This window comes from Arvicanthis niloticus, chromosome 6 (genome assembly GCF_011762505.2).
Source record: "Arvicanthis niloticus isolate mArvNil1 chromosome 6, mArvNil1.pat.X, whole genome shotgun sequence".
NCBI classification, from domain to species: Eukaryota; Metazoa; Chordata; class Mammalia; order Rodentia; family Muridae; genus Arvicanthis; species Arvicanthis niloticus.
Window position 1 is genome coordinate 46,961,912 of NC_047663.1, and position 21,470 is coordinate 46,983,381.

Below are 21,470 nucleotides of genomic sequence, written 5' to 3' on the forward strand. Positions count from 1 at the left end.
CTGGTCTACAGAGTGAGTTCCAGGACAGCCAGGGCTACACAGAGGAACCCTGTCTCAAAAAAACCAAAAAAATCAAAAAAACCAAAAAACAAAACCTAGTCACTCAAGAGATATAGTTCATATCCTAGAACTTCTCAAATAAGGTTTCCAAATGATGAAAGATTAACTTAACTATGGCACTCAGTAATTATTCAAAACCCCACTCTGTCTTATTTGTAATTAAAAATACCCAGTAAACAGAGCAATAAGAAATGCAAAATCAGGCTGGAGAGATGGCTCAGTGGTTAAAAGAACTGGCTGTTCTTCCAGAGGTCCTGAGTTCAATTCCCAGCACCCACAATCATCTGCAATGGGATCTAATGCCCTCTTCCAGCACGCAGGTGTACATATAGATAGAACACATATTAAATAAACAAATCTTAAAAAAAAAGAAATGCAAAATCATGTCTTAAGAAATTGATAATTGGGCTGGAGAGATGGCTCACTCTATAGTTAAGTAGTTAAGAGCACTGATTTCCAGGTCCTGAGTTCAATTCCTAGCAACCAAATGGTGGCTCACAACTGTCTGAAATAGGATCTGATGCCCTCTTCTGGTGTGTTTGAAGATAGCTATAATTGTTCTCAATACATAAAATAAATAAATCTAAGAGGGGGGGGAGGGAGGGAGAGGAAGGAAGAAAGGAAGGAAGGAAGGAAGGAAGGAAGGAAGGAAGGAAGGAAGGAAAACAGATAGTTAGACTCAACCCCACATGTCTCAGGCACTAGAACAATTTTACACCTTATTAAAGACACTAATAAAAAAAAGTTATTTTCCCTAACTGAAATGATTCTGTTGTTGCTGTTTCTGAACCAGGATCTCACATAGCCCAGACTGATCTCAAATTTTCAAATATTAGACAGCATCAATCAAGAGGCCATGGAGTATATGCTAATTCAAAAAAACTCTAAAAAGACACCACAGAGGCAACTACTAAGACAAAGAGAATCTTGGGAGTCAGACCGTACAAAGAAGTTGAGACAGACAGGGCCAAACTGCTTCATTCTGTTCTACTTCAGCAAATACAAATTCTTCTATTTCTACTCTATAAATTCTTTATTTATAACTGGAATTTCAGCTACAGACACTGTTGTTGTTGTTGTTGTTGTTGTTGTGATGTGAAGGCCGGAACCCAAGACTATATGCATGCTAGGAAAGCATTCTATCACTGAGCTACATGGCCAGATCAGGAGCTCTGATCAAAAGAGCAGACTTAGAGTAACTCTAATTCTCCCAGAGGACAGGCTATTGGAATGATTCCTAAGCAAGACTCTTGACTAAAGGCTGCACAGGGGGTTATGGCACAGGAGGCTCAGGAAAAGGCAAGAGACTTGGTAAGCAAAATATTCAAGTGCTTAAGGTCTGGGCTAGAAAATTAGATTGGGGTCTGGGTTTGAGCAGCCTCCAGGGCCTGGTCCCACTCTCCATAGAACTGTTTCCTGGTTTAATGAAAACAGGATTATTACATGTACTTAAATAACAACTATGTGCAGCACCTCAAACCTTCTAAAACCAGTTGATGTCCTATGCAGAAGGCAGAGCCTCAATGTATGTCTTAAGTTATTCCTTTAAACATTCAACAAACTCTTCCTTAGGACAAACTGCCAAAGGAAAAATATGGGCCAATCTTCCTCCTAAAGTAATTTCTGAGCAGATTAGTCTTAATTGTTTCTTTCTGAAATGTTCTTTTCCCATCACTCATCTCAGCACTTATGCATATACAATCTTTATATGCATGGTTCAGGTTCGTTTTGTTCTGCCACAAAACTAACAGGAACTAAAAAAGGTTCTGATTTATTACCACGGCAAGGGTCATACTTTGACTCTGCTCAAAGCTCAGCTCCCTAACCACTACATCTGTTTTACAGCCTATTATGGAGTCTGGTTCAGTTCTAGCTCGCAAACCATTTTCAAGTTTGGTGTGAAGGCACATGCCTGTAATCTCAGAATCAAGAAGAGGAAGGAGAAACACCACACCTGATCTAGGCCAGCCAGAACTAGAACAATAAGACCTACCCTTAAATAAATATACAGATAAAAACCAATTAAAAAAAAAAAAACACAAAAAACTCAATCCTCACATATAAGCACTAAAGCATACAACCACTTCCCAAACTATTTCTTAGCAACAGTATTCCATCAACAAAAATCCACAGCTAAAATCTGATTAAACAACAACAACAAAAACAGATCAAAGAATGAAGCCTAAAATACCAAATTGATGTTTACCTCGAACTTCTAGCTGTTAACCCTGAGACATGTGCTTAGAACCACTCAAATATCTGTCTTGAAAATCTACAAAATAGGGGCTGGCGAGATGGTCTGTAGTTGAGAGCACTAGCTACCCTTCCAGAGGAGCCAGGTTCAATTCCCAGCAGTTATATGGCAACTGACTGTAACTCCAGTTCCAAGTGATCTGACACTCTCACACCAACATACATAAAATAAAATTAAATAAACTATTTAAAAAGGGGGAAGGGGCTGGAGAGATGGCTCAACAGTTAAGAGCAGTAGCTGCTCTTCCAGAGGTCCTGAGTTCAATTCCCAACAACAACATGGTAGCTCAAAACCATCTATATCAGAAAAGGGATCTGATGCCCTCTTCTGGTGTATCTGAAGACAGCTACAGAGTACATTAAATAAATAATATTTTTAAGAAAGAGATAGAGAAAGGATATATTCTCAGCGGTGTCAACTGTGAGACCACAAGAACCAAAATCCTTTAAAAAAGAAAAGAAAATCTATGAAGGGGCCTGTCAAGCTGACTCAGTAAGTACAGGTAACTCTCTCTCCACAAGTCTGACTACGGGGGAAAGGGAGGGCTCTAACAAGTTTTCCTCTGACCCCATATACATGCATGTGCTGACATAATATATATATATATATATATATATATATATATATATATATATATAATTATTATTATTATTAAAGATATATTTGTATGTATGCCTATGTGAGTTTATGTGTTACTACATGCATGCAGGTGCCCTGGAGGCCAGAGGATGTCAGATCATTAGAAACTGGAGGTATAGAGACAGTTGTGAGCAGCCTCATGATGGATGCTAGGAGCCAAACCCATGTCCTTGGGAAAAACAGTAGTGGGTTTAACTGCTGAATCATCTCTCCAATCTCAGTAAAGAAAACTATTTTTCTAAGAAAGAAATCTAAACTGAACATGGTGTATGCCTTCAATCCCAGCACTCAGGAGGCAAGGCCAGTCTAGTACACAGCAAGCCAGGCCAGCCAAGGCTACATAGTGAGGCTATGTCTCAATTAAAAAAAAAAACAAACAAACTAGGACAGGAGAGATGGCTTAGGAGTTAAAAGGCTCACAACTGCCTCTAAGTGTTGTTCCTGGGTATCTGACCCCTCTGGCCTTTGGGGGCACATTCTCTTATGTGCACATAACCCCCAACACACATAATGCCTTGAACATAGGGACCACCTCTAAATATTTTTTTTTAACTTTTATGTCTATATTTAGCTTGCATGTATCCATGTGTCCATGGAGACTAAAAGAAGGTATGAGATTCCCTACAATGAAACATACAGGTGTTTGTGAGCTGTCACATGGGTGCTGGGAACCTAACCCAGGTCCTCTGAGAGAACACTAAGCACTTGTAACTACTGAGCCGACATCCCAGCCCCGAGAATACTTTATAAACCAGGGTTCCTGGGCAATTCTCATACCAACAGTACATGATTTCCTACAATTATGTCACCCTCTACCTTATCCTTCACCAACATCAAACTTCCTGAAGGCAAACGAGAGCTAATGCCCTACCTAGCAGAATTAGAGACCTGGGGAGAGGGGCTCTAAAGGGGACTTGTCAGCCATCCTATGGAGAACAGCCTTCACTGCTTCCCCATGTCCTCATCAGTCAGAAATAGTGGTACAAAAATTCTACCAATATTAGCACTGTCTTTTTGTTGCTAAAACAAGTCCAGACAACAGCAGTGGGCTTAGTGTAGGCACTTGAACCTCTTGAATTAGAATTTTCAGCATTCAGCACCAACAGAAACAAGTTAGTAGGCCTAAGTGAAATCACAAGTTACCATAGGAATGTGCACATCAAGCTAAATGGCAGGGTGAGGGTGGGGAAGTAGGTCAGCATTTCTGCTTAACCAGGTCTATTCCATGTCTTCCTCTCCTGGACTGGAAGAGCATTCTCCTGCTGCCTGATCCCTAACAGAATCAAGAAAGGAATATCAGGTGAGCTTTCCACAGAAGCAGCGACTGAGGGAAAGATGAAGTACAAGGAAGGGGAACCAAGAGGAAGGTCAAACCGCAATCTCCTGAGTAACCTGGATCTACCCTTGGGAAAAGCCATTGCTGATCATGAGTGCCAGTGCTGAGAAACTGTTGCCGGGTTACTACAAATCAGAAACTGCCACACACAGGACACCCAGTGGTTTCAGTGCATCTAATGGAACACTGGGGAACGCGTTATTAGCACCTTAGGGATGATGGCAGTGGTGCAGAGGGAGAAATGCTACATAGCATGGAAGGAATCTCAGGCCTTTCTCCAGTGGTATTCTCTGATGGCTGGAAACTATGCAGGGCTAGAAGATACTGGGAAAAGGAGAAAGGTCGCTCATAGGTTCCTTTTCTAGGTAGGTAGATTAGATAGACTGATTCTGATTTTGCAGAAAGACACTTGCTCTTCAACACTAGTACCTGTGATGACTCCCTCAATCAAAGAGGGCAAAGGAAAATGTCCCTGAGCTGCTGTGGCGAGTGTCAGAGCCCATATCAGCTCATTCCAGCTGTGTCAAAATTGTGGGCAGTAGGTTAAGCACATACTCTTGGAAGCAGGTGCTGCTCAATTTCCCACAGCTGTCTGTGTCTGTACGGGGACAGTTAAGGGCACTGCTAACAATTTGAACCATCTGCCCTGTAGGTCTGTGTAGTCTAGAAAACAACAGGATAATATCTGAAGGAGGATGGAGCTATGGAAAGCAAAGGCATGTTTTTAATTAATGATCAGATCAAACATTAACCTTTAGGCACCCTACTGTACAATCCAGAAGCAAATCTAGGCTTCCAGAGAAAGGACACTCTATAGGAGCAATTTCAATCCTACAGTACAACTAGTTGTGGAGGGAATTGGCTCAGCTTCAAATCTGACTTCATGTTTTCAGAAGCATCTGCAAATCCTCCCTTGGTGCTCTCACACCCATCTATCTACACCTCTTTGTCTTTAGCAACAGGAACTGAAAGACAACATTTTGGATACCTCTGGAGACAAGAATGGCCAAATCCTTGGAAAAAGCACTACCAAAATATGCCTGCTTTACAGACCGGGAGAGAGACCTACAGGACAGGAGCTGAGCATAGGTTAGAATGTGTGGCTCCAGGCAACAAGCAGCAGACCACTCTTGCAGGGATCTCTAAGAACAAACACATGATGTTTTACCACCACTTCCCAGGGAGACCCAGAAAACCACTTACTTACTTACTTACTTTTTCTCTCTCTCTCTCTCTCTCTCTCTCTCTCTCTCTCTCTCTCTCTCTCTCTCTCTCTCTCTCTGACAGACAGAGGGGGGACGGAGAGGGAGGGAGGGATATGGAGCCAGTGCACGCACGCACAGTCACATTTTACTATGCACTCCAGGCTGGCCTAAAACTCTTAATGTTCTTTAGGCTGCTGCTGAGTGCTGAGATTATTGCTGTGTGCCACCATTTCTAGCTTCAGAAACCTTTTCCTTGTATAACAGTACAGAGAACAGAGAGAAATTTGGAACAAATCTAAAAAAAAAAAAAAAGATGAAGGATATGGCTTTTGGCCTGGAGAGATGGCTCAGTGGTTAAGAGCACTGGCTTATCTTCCAGAGGTCCTGAGTTCAAATCCCAGCAACCACATGGTGACCATCTATAATGAAATCTGATGCCCTCTTCTGGCATGCAGGTGTTCATCCAGATAGTGCACTCACATACATAAATAAATAAATCTTTAAAGAGTGGCTTTTGTGTGTGTTTGTGAGTGTGCGTGCATGCACACGTGAACATACACACACATGCTCATCTGTGCACATGCACACACTCATGCAAGTACACATGAGGACCAGGAAGGGATTGGAGCCCCTGGAGCTGTGGTTTCTGGTGTTGTGACCTGTCAGATGTGGGGTTTACGATATGAACTCCAGCACTGATAAGAGCAGAAAGCACTCCGACCTACTGAGCCACAACTCCAGCTGCTCTCTTTCTGAGGCAGTCTTAGTTCTACTTCGGGCTGGCCTCAAACTCACAATTCTTCGTCCTCTGCTTTCCATGTACTGGATCTGGCACATGCTACCTACTTACACTTTCTAATGGTATTCATAAAAGATGAACCAGAGCCTTTTACTGAGATTAGCACAATCCCAAAGTGTTACACATAGAAAGGATATAGCCAGAGAGCTAGGAATAGAGCCTAAGGGTTCAGCACTTGCCTACTATGCTTGAGAAACTGGGCTCAAGCCCCAGCAATAAAAAAATTAGAACAGGACAAAGAATGATTACAACCACAAGGGCAGCTCTCCAAAAGGCTAGAAAAGCAACAGTGGCCAAGCAGAGGAACAAACTAAAGAATGTCCACCAGAATCGTTACACTGGCCAGGTTCCTATAGGCTATGTTGCCTGAGGTGGTCTGAATATGCTTGGCCCAGGGAAGAGCGTTATTAAGAGGTGTGGCCTTGTTGGAGAAAGTGTGTCGCTGTGGGCACTGGCTTTAAGACGCCTCATCCTGGCTACCAGGAAGCCAGTCTTCTCCTGACTGCCTTAAGAACAAGACATGAACTTTCAGCTCCTCCTGTGCCATGCTCCTGCCTTGATGATAATGGACTGAACCTCTGAACCTGTAAGGCAGCCCCAATTAACTGTTATCCTTATAAGAGCTGCCTTGATCACGGTATCTGTTCACAGCAGTAAAACCGTAACTAAAACGGAGTTGGTACTAGGTATTATGGTATTATTGCTGTAATAAGCCTGACCATACTTATGTTTGGGAGAATGTGGATTTGGGGTCTTTGGATTTAGAAAGCAGTGGAGTACTTTAAGTAGGGCTTAATGAGCCATCCTAGTAAAAATATAGAAGACAGTTGGTGCTGAGGCTGATTTAAACTGTGTAGGCCTGCTGGCCCAAGAGGTGTCAACAGCAAATGTTAGTATGTGGCTTAGATATTGTTTTTGTGATATTTCGGTGAAGAATATGGCTGCTTTTTGCCATTGTCCAAAGAGTCTGCCTGAAGCTAAGGTGAAAAGATTTAAGTTGATTTGTTAAAGGAAGTCTCCAAACAGTCTGGTATAAATTCTGTTGGTTACTAAAGTTTACTCTTATAAAGAGGATTTTAATAAAAAGGAGCAAACTGAGAAAGGAAAAATAAAAAATTTATGGTTCAAGTAATAAAGGGGCATCAGGAAAAGAAATGGAGTTGAATCCTATGATTAAGGAGATAAACAGATTAAGGGAGTGGTGACTTTGCAGCATGATCCCTCCCAGCTAAGCTTAGGTCCAAGCACGGTGGAACTCACCTTTAGTCCCAGGAGACAGAGGCAAGTAGATCTCTGAGTACAAGACCAGCCTAGTACAGAGCAAGTTCCAGTAGAGAGAAGTTTAAAGTCGAGGTGTAGTAGTACATGAGACAAAAGCCATGCATAGCTCTGAGTTCAAGGGTCACCTACAGAGCAAGCTCCAGCAATACCAAGCTTAGGCAGTGAAGGAGTTAGAAAACAGAAAGCTAGTAATAATGTAATAGAACAAGGGGGCCATGTTCTAGGCCCAGCAAACAGTAGAGCTCAGCAGCTTTGGCCATTGTGACTCTGGTTTACAGTCAAGAATAGAAGGGACTACTGGACAATTGATGCTGGTTAGTTGGAGCTAAGAAATTGGCCATGATTAAGAAGAGAACAGAATCACTGAGGTGAAATCTGGGAAGTGTTTTCTGAGCGCACAAAGAAGCTGTGTTCCAGAGATAGGCAAGATTGTACTTTGTGTTGCAGCTGGACTCGGTAATGTGTAAGAATCACCCAGGTGGTACTGGTTTGGGGCCATAGAGAGCAGCTGAGGCTTGGTACTATGAGAGGACAGGAAAGGCCATTGGTGAAGGTGCAACCTCAGCTGCAGTTCACAGCCCAGGATTCAAGCGGTCATGCAAAGAAGTTGAGGCTTGGCAGCATGAAGAGAGCCTATGAGAGGCTATTGGTGAGGCCTAGTTGCAGCAGAAGGCCCCACTGTATTAGAGATACCAGTACTATGGGATGATCACCAAGAACAGCAGCAGCAGTGGAGTCAACCAGAGCCTAGAGTACTACAGACGCCAGAGCTGGAGAAGTAATGCAAACCCTTTGGAGATGCTCAAAAGATCATGTGTGGACCCAGACACTGGAATAAAAGCTATACGGTTGGAGTTGCCTTGGAGACCCCAAGATGTTAGATGCCAGAGCCGTGAGATTCCTGCTGAGGAGAACTGCTAACAGGAAGCCCAGGAGAAAGAAGTGTGTTGCAGTCAACAAAGATGAAACAAGAATTAGAGATCTGAAGACCACTTTTGATGTCAGACATGGAGATGCAGAGTTTGGAGTCTGCCCAGCTGGTTTCCTGTCTTGCTTTGGGGATTACAGTTATGTGACTGGATGACTCTCAGAAGAGACTTTGAACTTTTAACATTGTTCAGACTGTTACAGACTATGAAAACTTTTTGAAATTGGATTAAATGTATTCTGCATTATGCTATGGCTAGGTATGACTCCCACAAGTCTATGGGAGCCAGGGAGTAGAATATGGTAGTTTGAATATGCTTGGCCCAGGGAGTGGTACTATCAAGAGGTATGGCTTTGTTGGAGGAAGTGTGTCACTGTGGGCACAGGCGCCCTCATCCTAGCTGCCTGGAAGCCAGTCTCCTCCTGACTGCCTTTGGAACAAGATGTTGAACTCTCAACTCCTCCTGCACCATGCCTGCCTGGGTGCTGCTATGCTCCTGCCTTGATGATAATGGACTGAACCTCTGAACCTGTAAGCTGGCCTCAATTAAGGGTCGTCCTTATAAGAGTAGCCTTGGTCATGGTGTCTGTTTACAACAGTAAACCCAAATTAAGACACTAATTTCTATATGCTAGGATTACTCTTATTTACAAATACTATTCATTTACCATAAACATCTGGAGAAAATTTTAGAAAAATAGAACAGCACAGAACACATGTAGATCATGTATGAGCTACTGAAGCTTATCACGGAACAGGTATATGGAAAGGCCAAAGCAAATCTCTACTTACCGGTACTGTGACATCATCATAAAAACTCCAAGCTAAGGCCCATCTCATTGTCCGACCCTGACAAAACTCCGTGAAGGTGACTTTAGGAACCTGAAACCAACAAACGCAGTATCTCACAAGGAAGTTTTGTTTGGTTTAAGAGAGGGTCTCAGGTAGCTAAGGATAGCCTTGAACTCCTGCTCTTCCTGCCTCAACCTCCTGAGTGCTGACAAATGGATGATATCACACCCACCTTCAAACTAAAGCCTCTCTACTAATGTTTCTGGCTACTAACTCCTGTTGTTCTTTTGTTAACAAACATTATTTCAAAAAATAGGTATATACAGCTGCCTGATAATCAACACGTAATCTCTATACAGAAGTTTTACCTCTCATAAAATATTAGACTTTATATATAAATTCAAACAAGAAACACCTAGAACAGTTTTCTGGAGTCAGTGTAAAATGTTTAAGTAGTTTTTCTTTATTCTTTGATAGAGGATTTGGCTATGTGGCCTCCAACTTGTGGCCCTCTTGTTTCTCTCCCAAGTGGTGAACAGCTCCAGCACTACTGGGGACTGACTGTCAGGCCTCCAGCCTGCCAGACAAGCGTTCACCCTCGGAAGCCTTTGTTTACTGTTGTTTTGAGACACACTCTCCTTACGTAGCCGTGGCTGTCTGGCACTTGCTATGGAGATCCAGGCTGGCCTCAAACTCAAACCACCTGCTTCTGCTCCCTGAGTGCTGGGATTAAAGGCATGTACACCATGTCTTTACTCACTTTTTTAAGGACAAGAGCCAAGCAAAGTCTGGCCATAAGCAGCTTTGTAATGTCCCTTTCATGTACTAGATTTCATAAAAGAAAAGGGAATTACTTTGTAGCTTTTAATATCCTTAACAAGAAATACTGGGCCAGAAAGATATCTCAGCAATTCGGAGCAATTCTTGCTCTTGTAGAGGACCCAACTTAGGTCCCAGAACTCACAGGGTAGATTACAACTATCCATAACTCCAGAAGAAGATTTGGCCTCTTCGGACCTCTGAAAGCCTATATACTTACCAGCAGATGAAACATTCATACAAAAAAAAAAAAATTACATGAAAAAAAATTTAAAACACATTTAGCTTTAGAGTATTAAAAAAGGTGCTATACCCAAATTTCATCCTAAGAGGGCACATCTGAATAGTAATGACACAGCCTTACCCCTTGGATTCTAAGCTCTTCCTTCAGTGGAGCTAGACTGCATTTCTTTCCCAGCATACAGCTGTACCACCTTAAAAAAAAAAAAAAAATCAAGACAAAAGAAGACTGGTTATAAGCATTGTTTATGAGAACAGAAGCAAACAAATATTGAGTTAACTTACAAATAACAAAAATTGCACAAATTAGACAAATATGGGCACGGGAGGGGAGCCCAAGGCAACTTAAACTGTTGGCTGGCAAAATGGCCCCATAAATAAAGGCTTGAGTCCAACAGCCGGATGCCATGATGGAAAGAGAGACTGTGCTCTGCCTTTCACACACTAGCCACAGCACCACAGGTGTGCACAAATAAAAAACAAACTACCTACAGGTGGGGTAGGATGGCACACATCCTTTTTTTGATTTCAGTTTGTTTTTTGAGGCAAGGTTTGCCCTATATAGCCCCAGCTGTCCTGGAACTCGCAATGTAGACCAGGCTAGCCAGTGTTGCACAGTGAAACCTAGTCATCAAAAATAAACAAACAGCTCAGTTCTCCAGTGCTTACTATATCTGGGAAGAGAGTGAACATCTCTCATACACAAAATGAAGGCCATTTTGTTTTAGGGCAGTCAATAGCCAACAACAGAAAGGCAGGGCCTAGAGAGATGGTTTAGAGCACTTGCTAGTCTTGCAGAGAACCCAGGATCAGTATCCCAGCTCCCAAATGGTAGCTCAGAACCATCCATAACTCCCAACTCAAGAGATCTGACACCCTCATCTGGCTTCCACAGGCACTGCACACACATGGTACACATACATACACACAGGAAAAATTTCAAAAAAAAAAAAATAAACAAATCTCTGAAAACTAACTAAAAAGTGCACAAATACCCTAAGCATTACATTAAGAAAACATAGAATCCTCCAGAACTTTTACTCTAAACTGCTCTAACAGTAAACACAGACCCTGAAGGCATATAGAGAAAAGATAGGTGAGTTAGTTGAAAGGTAAAGTAATATAAATCATTTCTTCCAATTACTCAAATAGCCTGGGAAATACAGAAAGGATAAGACTGCACTTATTTCAGCCAAGAAAAAAGTGGATGGCGTGAAAACTGTCTCTTTTGCTGAAAGTAATGAGACTCTGTGTACGAAGGAAGGAAAGAAATGCTAGACGGTAAGTCCCACAACCATGGCTGGCACAGCTTACTGCTCCAAGCGTATTTCCAGCTGCAGTACAGGGAAGGGACACAAAACATAGCCCAACGACTCTGCTGATTTGATAGGATGGAGATGAGAGCTGAGAGGAAGAAGCAGTCAAGATTCGCAAAGCAAATTAAAAAATAAAAATCAAGAAAAGAAATAATTAAGATTAGATTAAAAAAAAAAAATCAATGAAGGCTGGAGAGATGGCTCAGTGGTTAAGAGCATTGACTGCTCTTCCAGAGGTACTGAGTTCAATTCCCAGCAACCACATGGTGGCTCACAACCATCTGTAATGGGATCCGATGCCTTCTTCTGGTGTGTGAAGATAGCTACAATGTACTCATATACATAAAGTAAATAAATAATTCTTTAAAGAAAAAGAAAATTCAATAAAAAAGACAAAGTATCAGGTTTGAACAAGTTAAATCATCACAGAACATATAGACATAAAAGGGAGACACAGAAGGGGGGAACTGGGTAAGCAGCAAAAGAGACTGAGACTCTAGTTCAGGCTATCCTCCAACCTTCTGTGTAGCCTAGGATGACTGAACTTCTGACCCTTCTGCCTCAGCCCATCCCACCCCAGTGTTAGGATTACAAGCCTATAATCCTACTACTATGCTGGTATGTTCAGTGCTATAAGCTTAGGTTGGACCCAGAGATTCACACATGCCAGGCAAGCACTCTACCAATTCACTCACATCCATAGCCTGAAGAAAAAATATATTTATAAACAACTTTTACTATACAATCTCACCACTAGAGAAGACAGATTCGTCGAAAGACACAACTATCAAACTTAAACTCTAGAAGTAGATAACTAAAATGGCTCTTGTACCAATTAAAGCTGAATTTAAACTAAATCTCTTCCTGGCCCAAGTACTTTTTTATTTATTAAGTACATTTAAAGAAGATGTACAGGCTGGGTATGGTGTAAAGCTATAACCCCAGCAACAGAATTAAGTCAATCTCAAGCATAGTTGGACTGTCTAAGACTGTCTCAAAAGGGAGCACAGGGGGAGGTGCTTGCCTAGCACACACAAAGCCCTGGACAAAACCGTGCATACTTTGGGAGGTAAAGGTAGGAGAATCAGAAATTCAAAGTAATCATCCGCTAAATAATGATACATGAAAATTGTCTCAAAACGAATATAACCACCCCTTCTTGTTTCTAGCTTCACATGTAAATGTGCCTAACCACTAAATGCTGCTACAATCTCAAGAGATACCCTGTGACAACTCATCAAAATGCAAGTGGAACAAAAAGGAACAAAGGAAGCTCTGGTTCCCCAAGAGGCTGTGAACCCATTACAGCTTTTAATCATGAAGCAGTGCTCTGCTCATTACAGCATTGCACAACTCCTCTGAGACGCCAAGTTTCAAGAAAAATTATTTTGAAATAATTTCTGGCCTGTTAGAGTTGCAAGATTAATACAAATGACTCTCCTACACCCTTCACCCAGATTTACATATTAATAAGTTCCCCCATGTGTTTGTTCTGTATCTTTTCTAAGCTATTTGGGAGGTAGCTATGAAACATTCCTGAACCCTAATATTTTGACATGTACAGTTTACAAAAAAAAGGACATTCCTTTTGGTAACAACACTGAGCAGTGATCAAAACTGGAGAAACTATAATGTTGCCGTGGTATAATGGCCTGGACTGGAATAGAGTCCATACTCACTTCCACAATTATCCCAATCTTTCCTGTATACACAGTCCAGTGTGTGGCTGTGCACTTCAGTTATCTGGCCTGTCTCTTTAGTCTCTTCAATCTGGAATTGTTCCTTTCATGTCAGGAAGTGAATTAGTTTTGGAGAACCTGTTTTCACTGTGAAGGAAACACAGGTTCTCCTGTGTCCTTCAAGGAATATCAGACAGAGCAGGGTGGGGCAGTTCTTATGGCTTCTCCACTTTAAATTTCCCAGTCTTTGAAAGTCAGTACTCTATGGAGAGATACTCTGAAACTATGTAAATACCCTGTTCTTTGCCATTTTTCAATGCTTAGGATGAAACCCAGGGTACAAAAGATACTTCATACGTACTATACCATTGAGCCATAGCCCAGACGATATACCCAGTTCTTAAAATTTCCTGCTGTTGATTTGTCCCAGACATCAATCATTACTACAACTACAAAATGATGACCTTTCTAGCTCTACTGTTTATGGACTTACTCATTAGAATACAATTTGGTTTGAACTAGGTCTTACGTCCCTTTAATATGTCATTTGGGGGCCTTCATTGTTACATTACAAGATATTATAGCCTTCTGTTTATTTTGACCCAGCTCTGTAATCAATTATTTGAAAAAGTGCCAATTGTCATTGTAAAGACTGACCCATGGAAAAACCAACAATAAGAAATTTGAAGAACTTTGTTTCATTTCAGTGGTAAAAAGCTAGTTAGAAATTTAAGCCAACTTTATTTTATTTTTTTGGTTTTTCAAGACAGGGTTTCTCTGTGTAGCCCTGGCTGTCCTGGAACTCACTCTGTAGACCAGGCTGGCCTCGAACTCAGAAATCCACCTGCCTCTGCCTCCCAAGTGCTGGGATTAAAGACGTGCGCCACCACCCGGCTTAAGCCAATTTTAAATTTTAAGTTGTAATACAGAAAAGCAAGTTACAAGCAGGGACTTGGAGTGAAAATGGCTGTGAGTCTAAGCCCTAAGTGCACATAAGTGGAGTGCTGGAGCAAAGGCATCCAGTTACCAGAGCAGCCGAAGGATCTGCTTTATCTCAAAATCCATCATTTAGCTAACATAAATTCTACACTGTCATGGCTAAAAATAAACTTTTACATTTCCCCTGCAATCTCATGTAGCCCAGGATGGCTACAAACTGTAACTGTAGTCTATTTAGAAATAGAACTGCAGTACAGACCACTGAAATGAATTAGAAAATCTGCTTTTAAGTAAAACCCAAGTTGTCTAACTTTACCCTTTAAGTTCCTGTCAACCGCAGAACAGAATATGGCGGCGTGAACTAAATATGGTGGCATAAGCTAAACTGTTATGAGCTAAACTGTCACTGAGCATGACGTTAGCCTTCTGAATGTCTGTGTGTCTTCAGAAATAAAAAGAAAAACTAACATTTAAATTTTTTCTAAGATTCATAAGCATGGGTGGTTTGCCTAAATAGTATGTGCATCATGTACATGCCTGGCATCTTTCTGGGAAAACTGGAGTTATGGAAAGTTGTGAGCCACCAGGCGGGTGCTGGGAATGAGCCTGAGTCCTCTGAAGGAGCAACAGGTGCTTTAAACATTAAGCCCAACCCAAGAAAAAATACTTTAGATGCATATAGGGGAAGATACTTAGAGATTTTTCCTTTTCTTTTTCCTTTCAAGGCAGAGTCTCATGTAGCAAGGCTGGCCTTGAACCCCTGATCCTCTTGCCTCTGCTTCCTAAATGCTGGGATTACAAGGCATGTACCCCACAACTAGATAAGATACTCGTTTTTAGTCTCTTATTTTCACAGATCTCAGAATGTACACCTTTTGCAGCAGTCTGCCTGAGTCCTAACTGCAGAAAGCTGGACACTATACATCAACTGTAAGTGCTAACATTTCCCCCAATGGCCAACTATCCAGAGGCACAATGGCTCTTCTCAGCCAATTTTACACCTCTTATTCAACTTTGGGGCTGCAGTAGAGCCAGATATAAGCAGACCTAGAATATACTAAATAGCTTTCTATTCCTTAGAATGTTCCTTTAAAACTTGCTTTAAAACTAAAAGACAGTTTCACTGTTAAAAGAACCCCCAGGGCAGGCAGGCAGTAAACCTCAGCAATAGCTCAGAGAAGGATGAATCCTGAAACAGCACGTCTGTGGAGACACATACCTGTGGCCTATAAACCTCTGCCTAAAACTTATTTTTGTAGTTCAGATGAAAGTCTGCGGAGATAAATATATAATTTAAAGGTCTCCTAAAAAAGTAACAGCTCCCTCCCCATTAAATTGTAGCCTAAGAAAACCAGCATCTACAGTTTTCCCCATTTTCCTGGTTGGCCCAATCTCCTAAAAGTCAACTCCTAGCCAGACATGGTGGTGTATGCCTCTACTCCCAACACTGATAAGGAAGAGGCAGTCAGATCTCTATAAATTAGAGGCCGGCTTGGTCTAGACAGCAAACTCTAGGACAACCAAAACTACATAAAGGAGATCTAATCTCGGAGAGTAGGGGGAATCAAAAGCCAGCAGATAATGAATGGTGATTATGGCTATATGCTACAGCTAGACCACAATGTTCATATACCTATTTCTTCTTCAAATTTCAGTGCTTTTATTGACTTTCTTTAAATTTACTTACTTCTTCAGGTAACTCTACTCAAGGCAGTTTAGCCTGAGCCTTTCTCTTTCAATATACTCTAATGTGTCTTTAATGAAATCAATTGAAGCAAAACATTAAGACAAAGGGCTTCTGTGATATGTGAGAGCAGACTGTATCTTTTTAGAGACTGATTCATATATGTACTTGTGCAAGCCTAGGGGTGGGTTCCTATGCACACATGAAGAAGCCAGAAGAGGGGACGCACATCGTGTCCTCAGTCATATTCCACCTATTCGTGAGGCAGGCTCTCTCCCTGAACTAGGCAGTTGATGCTTACTTGCTAGGCTGTAAACCAGCAAGCACCAGTCATAGGTCTACATCAAGAGCTTGTCGCAAACAAACAAAAACAGAACACAACAACACAAAAATATTTGCCTTTTTCCAAAAGGAAGAGAAGAGAGGTTACAGGATGGATGAAGCATAAAAACATTATGTTAAATGAAAGAAACCAACCAGAAGAGGACTACTACTGCCTGGCTTCATACAGATGAGGTATCCAGAGCAGCCAAACTCAAGGACAGAAGATGGTGGCTGGAACATCAAGAGGGAGGTAACAGGGAACTGCTTAAGAGGTGCAGGTACAGCCTTGGAAAACCAAGAGTTCTGGCCCTGCATAGTGGAGAACTACACTGATCCCAACATTTGGGGGACAGAAGCAGGCAGATCTCTATGAGTTTGAGGCCAGCCTGGTCTACATAGTAAGTTCCTGGAGAGCCAGGGCTATAGAGAGAGACTCTGACTCAAAACAAACAAACGAAATGAAAACAAACATACTGTGAGGTCTAGAGATGTGAACACCCTTAATACTACTCAACTATAGACTTTAAAACTTGCTGATCTGATGGGACAGTGTTTGAAAGCATTGACTGCATCTGTTTTCTGATACAAAGCCATATTTGAGTAGGCTTCTTTCTTTCCATCACAGGCCACACTGATGGGAGCAGTGTGACCATCTGCGAGCATTCTCCCTTTTATCTGTGCAGCCTTTTGGATGTTATCTAATATTTTTCAATTCCAGTGATTAGTTTTCCTTAAAGTGATATAATTTCCTTAGGATCACAAGACAAAATTCCTACTTACCTTAATCTTTTTTTAAGTTGTAAACTGTCATGGATGATCCTTTTGACAAATTCTAGTTCTCCTCCCTCTGCCATGATCTCTGTGATGCCTCCTGTATTTACAGAACTAGGTGGAGGTCTTCGAGAATTCCGAGAGTTTACACCCTGAACAACAACAACAAAAGCCACGTCTTTGAATGTAATCTACTTATTACTGCGCTACAATGAAGATTTAAAAGAACACACAGCCAGTGGGGGCTGTAGTTTGGTGATAAAGCACTTGCCTAGCATGCGCAAGGCCCTGGGGATTAAATATAAAAACATTTACCTTTTATATAGCCCAATCTGTTGCTTTTCCTTTATGCTTTCTGTCTTGATACCATGGCCAGGAAATCTACCCAAAGATTAAATAAATATTTACTTATGTTTTCTTCTAATACTTTTATGGTTCTCTTTCTTATATTTAAGTATTTAATCCATCTTTACCTACTTCATATGAAAAAAATTAACTCAAATGCATCAATGACCTAAACGTAAGAGCTTAATCTATAAAACGCCCAAGAAGAAAACATAAAAGTAAATTTTCATTAACTTGGATTAGCCCATGGTTTCTTAGATATAACACCAAAAAGCATAAGAATAACACAAAATAGATAAATTGTATTTCATCAAAACTAAAAACAGTTTCACTATAAAGGATACTATGAAAAACTAAAGACAAACCACAGAATGACAAAATGTTTGCAAATCATTATAATTAAAGGGCCTCGACTCTAGGATATGAATATAGAGAATCTTTAAAACAGCCATGGTGGTGCATGCCTTTAATCCCAGCACTTATGGGTAGAGGACAGAGGATCTATGTGAGTTTGAGGCCAGCCTGGTCTACAGAGAGTTCCAGGACAAAGAGGGATACAGAGAAACCCTTTTGGGGGTTGAGAGGGTAGTCCTTAAAACTTAATAAGAAAAGTAACCCAATTTAAAAATTGGCAAAGTGAAGGGTGAGTAACACAGGGCTTGTTCAGAATGTGCAAGGTCCCAGGGCTGCTAATTAGCTCAGTGTAGAACTCTAAGGGGCTGACTGGTCCCTCACCCAGAAGGGGACAGGTGAGGCAAAGTAACTGAATGAGATCACTCCATGGAAGATGGGAAAGGGCCACTAAGCACAAGAAAAGACGCTCAGCACAGCCATCCGTCTGAGACACCACTCCACACTCACTGGGGTAGCATACCAAAGCTACAGATGCTAGGTGCTGAGGAACCTCACACTGTGGCTGGGGCAGAAGCAGCAGTAATGTAGAGCATTGTCTGGCCTGCCAGACAGGCAACTTACTAACATCCACCTCAAATTTAAAGACAGTAAAACAAGAGGAGCTTGTTTATCAAGGAAGCTTGAAAAGCTGTGGCAGGTAAGAGCACCTGCTGCACTCTGTACTGTGCCACCAAGTACTTTGGGAAGCCAAAGTCCTATCTCTATTTTTTGAGTGTGGGCAAATAATACTTTTAATAAATGTTACTGTAGAACATGGTTATTATTTCATAAATTTATACAAAAGCTAACTTTTTAATTATTTAAATTGTACTTCCTTCACTTTCTAATCAGGAATGTTGGTATTTCTAATAAATTACTGCTCAAATTCCTGACTTTGTCAAATTAAATTTATTTTGAAGATTTATTTAGTTTGGGCTGGGCATGATGGCATAATCATAGTACTTGAAAATTCTGTGAATTCCAGCAGCCTGAATTGTGAGACCCTGCCTAAAATATTAATAACTTTCTAAAAAAATGTTATAAGTGTTTGCAATCATATGTGTGTACCACTGGTGCCCAATTGGCCAGAAGATGGGATGGATTCCCTGGAACTGAGGTGATAAATAGGTTGTGAGCTGCCATGCGAGTGCTGGCAACTGAACCCTCATCCTCTGCAAAAGCAGTCAGTGCCTTCACTGCTGAGCAGTCTTTCTAGTTCCCACACTGAATGTCTAAATATATTATGTTTTGGGTGTTACAGTGCTAAGGTTTGAAGTTAGGGCCTCTCACATACTAGGCAAACACTCTACCACTAAGAGATATTCCTAGCCCTCTCTTTTAAATTTTCAGACTCACTAAGTTGCTTCAGACAGGTTTAAGTTTACTAAATCCAAACTAGTCTAGGACTTGCAATCCTTCTGCCTCAGCCTCCCATGTAATAGGAATTACATGTCTCCACAGAACAGTTTTTTATCCAACAGATTTTGTTCAATATCTAAAGGCCAATACATTTTCAACACTTGGCCATTTATTTACCAACAAATGACAAAAAAATAGCAATTTTTGTTCCTAGACTGACAAGCTCAGTCCAATTTTAAAAATTTAAAGTTTAAGGGCTGGAAAGATGCCTCAGCCTCAGCGGTTAAGAACACAGGCTGTCCTTCCAAAGGACCCAGGTTCCAGTCTCAGTGCCCACATGGTGGCTCACAACCATGAGACCCAAGGGCTAGTCCCTGCAGGTTCCTGGCACACATGCAGTGCACAAACATTCACGCAAGCAAAACACTCATATACATAAATAAATTTAAAGTTTTAAAAATGGTTTTAAAAATGTGCTATCAGGCAGTGATAGCACAGGCCTTTGACCCCAGTAATCAGAAGGCAGAGGCAGAGGCAGGCCAATCTCTGAGTTCTAGGCTAGACTGCTCTACAGAGTGGGTTCCAGGACAACCAGGGATATACAGAGAAATCCTATCTCAAAAAAAAAAAAAAAAAAAAAAAAGTTTTAAGCCTAAGAGAGTCAGGGTAGAGTTGAGAGGAAATGAGAAACAAAAGCCTGGCTTCTATGATAGTATAAATTCCTTGACCAACCTACTCCTGAAGCCTTATTAACTGAACTTCTCAGCTACATAAATTAACTGTTTAACTGGAAAGTCCATCTGTACTGGGTTCACAAATGCCTCAAACCAGCAGCATTTTAAATTATACAGACGCTTAAAGAAAAACTGCCTTCTGGTCTTGTCTCTGCAGTGAGGTAAAGCTAGCTAAGCATTTGGTAACTTAAAAGTACTTTACCTTGGCTTCCAATTGGTTGGCAAAAAAGGGAGGGTTGCACATACAGAAGTCGTAGACTATCTCAGACTCTTCCTTGAGCGCATCCATCAGGAGTGTCTTCTGCGGCACTTTCACCACTAGGGGAGAAAACCAGGCCTGTTAGTTACTATTGATTTTGTAATGTCTTTAAAGTGAGTGCACAAAATGACCAAGAAAGAAAACAATAGCAAGCCTGCGTTTAAAATTCCTTCACTCCACGCCCACTGAGAGGCAGAACTGCAGCAATGGAGAGTTAAAGCAGACGCATTAACTTTATCACTGTTCCTCTTAACATGTGTTAACACTACTAGGAAAAGTGCTAATTCTTTTCTAAAGAGACACTGTAAAAATCAGCTTAATAAACAAAAGGTTTCCCTCCTGGAATTCCTCCTACTCTTGAGAGTTCTAACTTTTCTGCAATAAATGTATGTTCACTCTGCTAAAAACTAAATTAATTCTATTTTAAAAATCAATAACAAGAAGCTGGGGAACGAAAGAGCACACGTTTTTCTCCCAGGACCCATGTTTGGTTCACTGCACCTACATGGTGGTTCCCAACCATCTGAAACTCCAGTTCCAAAAGAGCCAATGCTCTGACATCTGAAGGCACCAAGTATGTATGTGGTACATAGACATATATGCCAGCAAAATACTTACTACATAAAATAAACCTTTACAAAATTAAAAACTGTCAATACAGGATGGTCATAAATCATGGAGAGTTGGACTAGTTCTAGCAAATATCTATACTAAAATTAAAATATTATAATTTAGCATATAGTGGTGGCACATGGCTATAATCTGAGCACTCATACGCAGAAGCAGGAAAGAGAAGTCAAGGCCAGCCTGGATTATAGACTATGACCCTATATTTTTTTTGTTATTATTTTTTTCTTTTCTTTTCTTTTCTTTTTTTGAGACAGTCTCACTCTGTAAAGCAGGCTGGCCTCAAATTGGCAGAGATCTGCTTGTCTCTGCTACCCTGGTGCTGAGATTAAAGGAGTATGCCACCACACCCAGCATATATATATATAAAGAATAGAAAGGTCCCCCCCCCAAACCCCGCAAAAAAATTTGTGCCCAGGCAGAATTTGGGTGATGACTTAGTCAGCAAAGTGCTTGACATATGAATATGAACATGAACACAAGGACCTGAGTTTGAGCCCTAGCACCCATAAAAACTGGGCATGACAGCACATTCCTGTAAACTTAACACTAGGGAGACAGAGAAAGAAAGGAATACCCCTGGGGTATGTGTGTATATATATATATATATATATATATATATATATATATATATATAATATATATATACACATATATATATGTGTGTATATATATATATTATATATA

The 21,470-nt window shown here is 41.0% G+C and overlaps 1 protein-coding gene across 4 annotated transcripts in view; it reads right to left on the reverse strand.

Moving 5' to 3' along the window:
- Positions 1-21,470, reverse strand: part of Mettl16 (methyltransferase 16, RNA N6-adenosine) — a 56,322-nt gene that overhangs the window by 13,043 nt on the left and 21,809 nt on the right. For all 4 annotated transcript variants that reach the window (XM_034507333.2, XM_076936319.1, XM_034507334.2 and 1 more), the window contains 4 exons: positions 20,100-20,215; positions 17,076-17,218; positions 10,478-10,547; positions 9,295-9,384 (listed from right to left, as the gene is read on the reverse strand). In XM_034507333.2, coding sequence (XP_034363224.1) covers positions 9,295-9,384; positions 10,478-10,547; positions 17,076-17,218; positions 20,100-20,215 — 419 coding nt within the window. The remainder of the gene's footprint in view (positions 1-9,294; positions 9,385-10,477; positions 10,548-17,075; positions 17,219-20,099; positions 20,216-21,470) is intronic.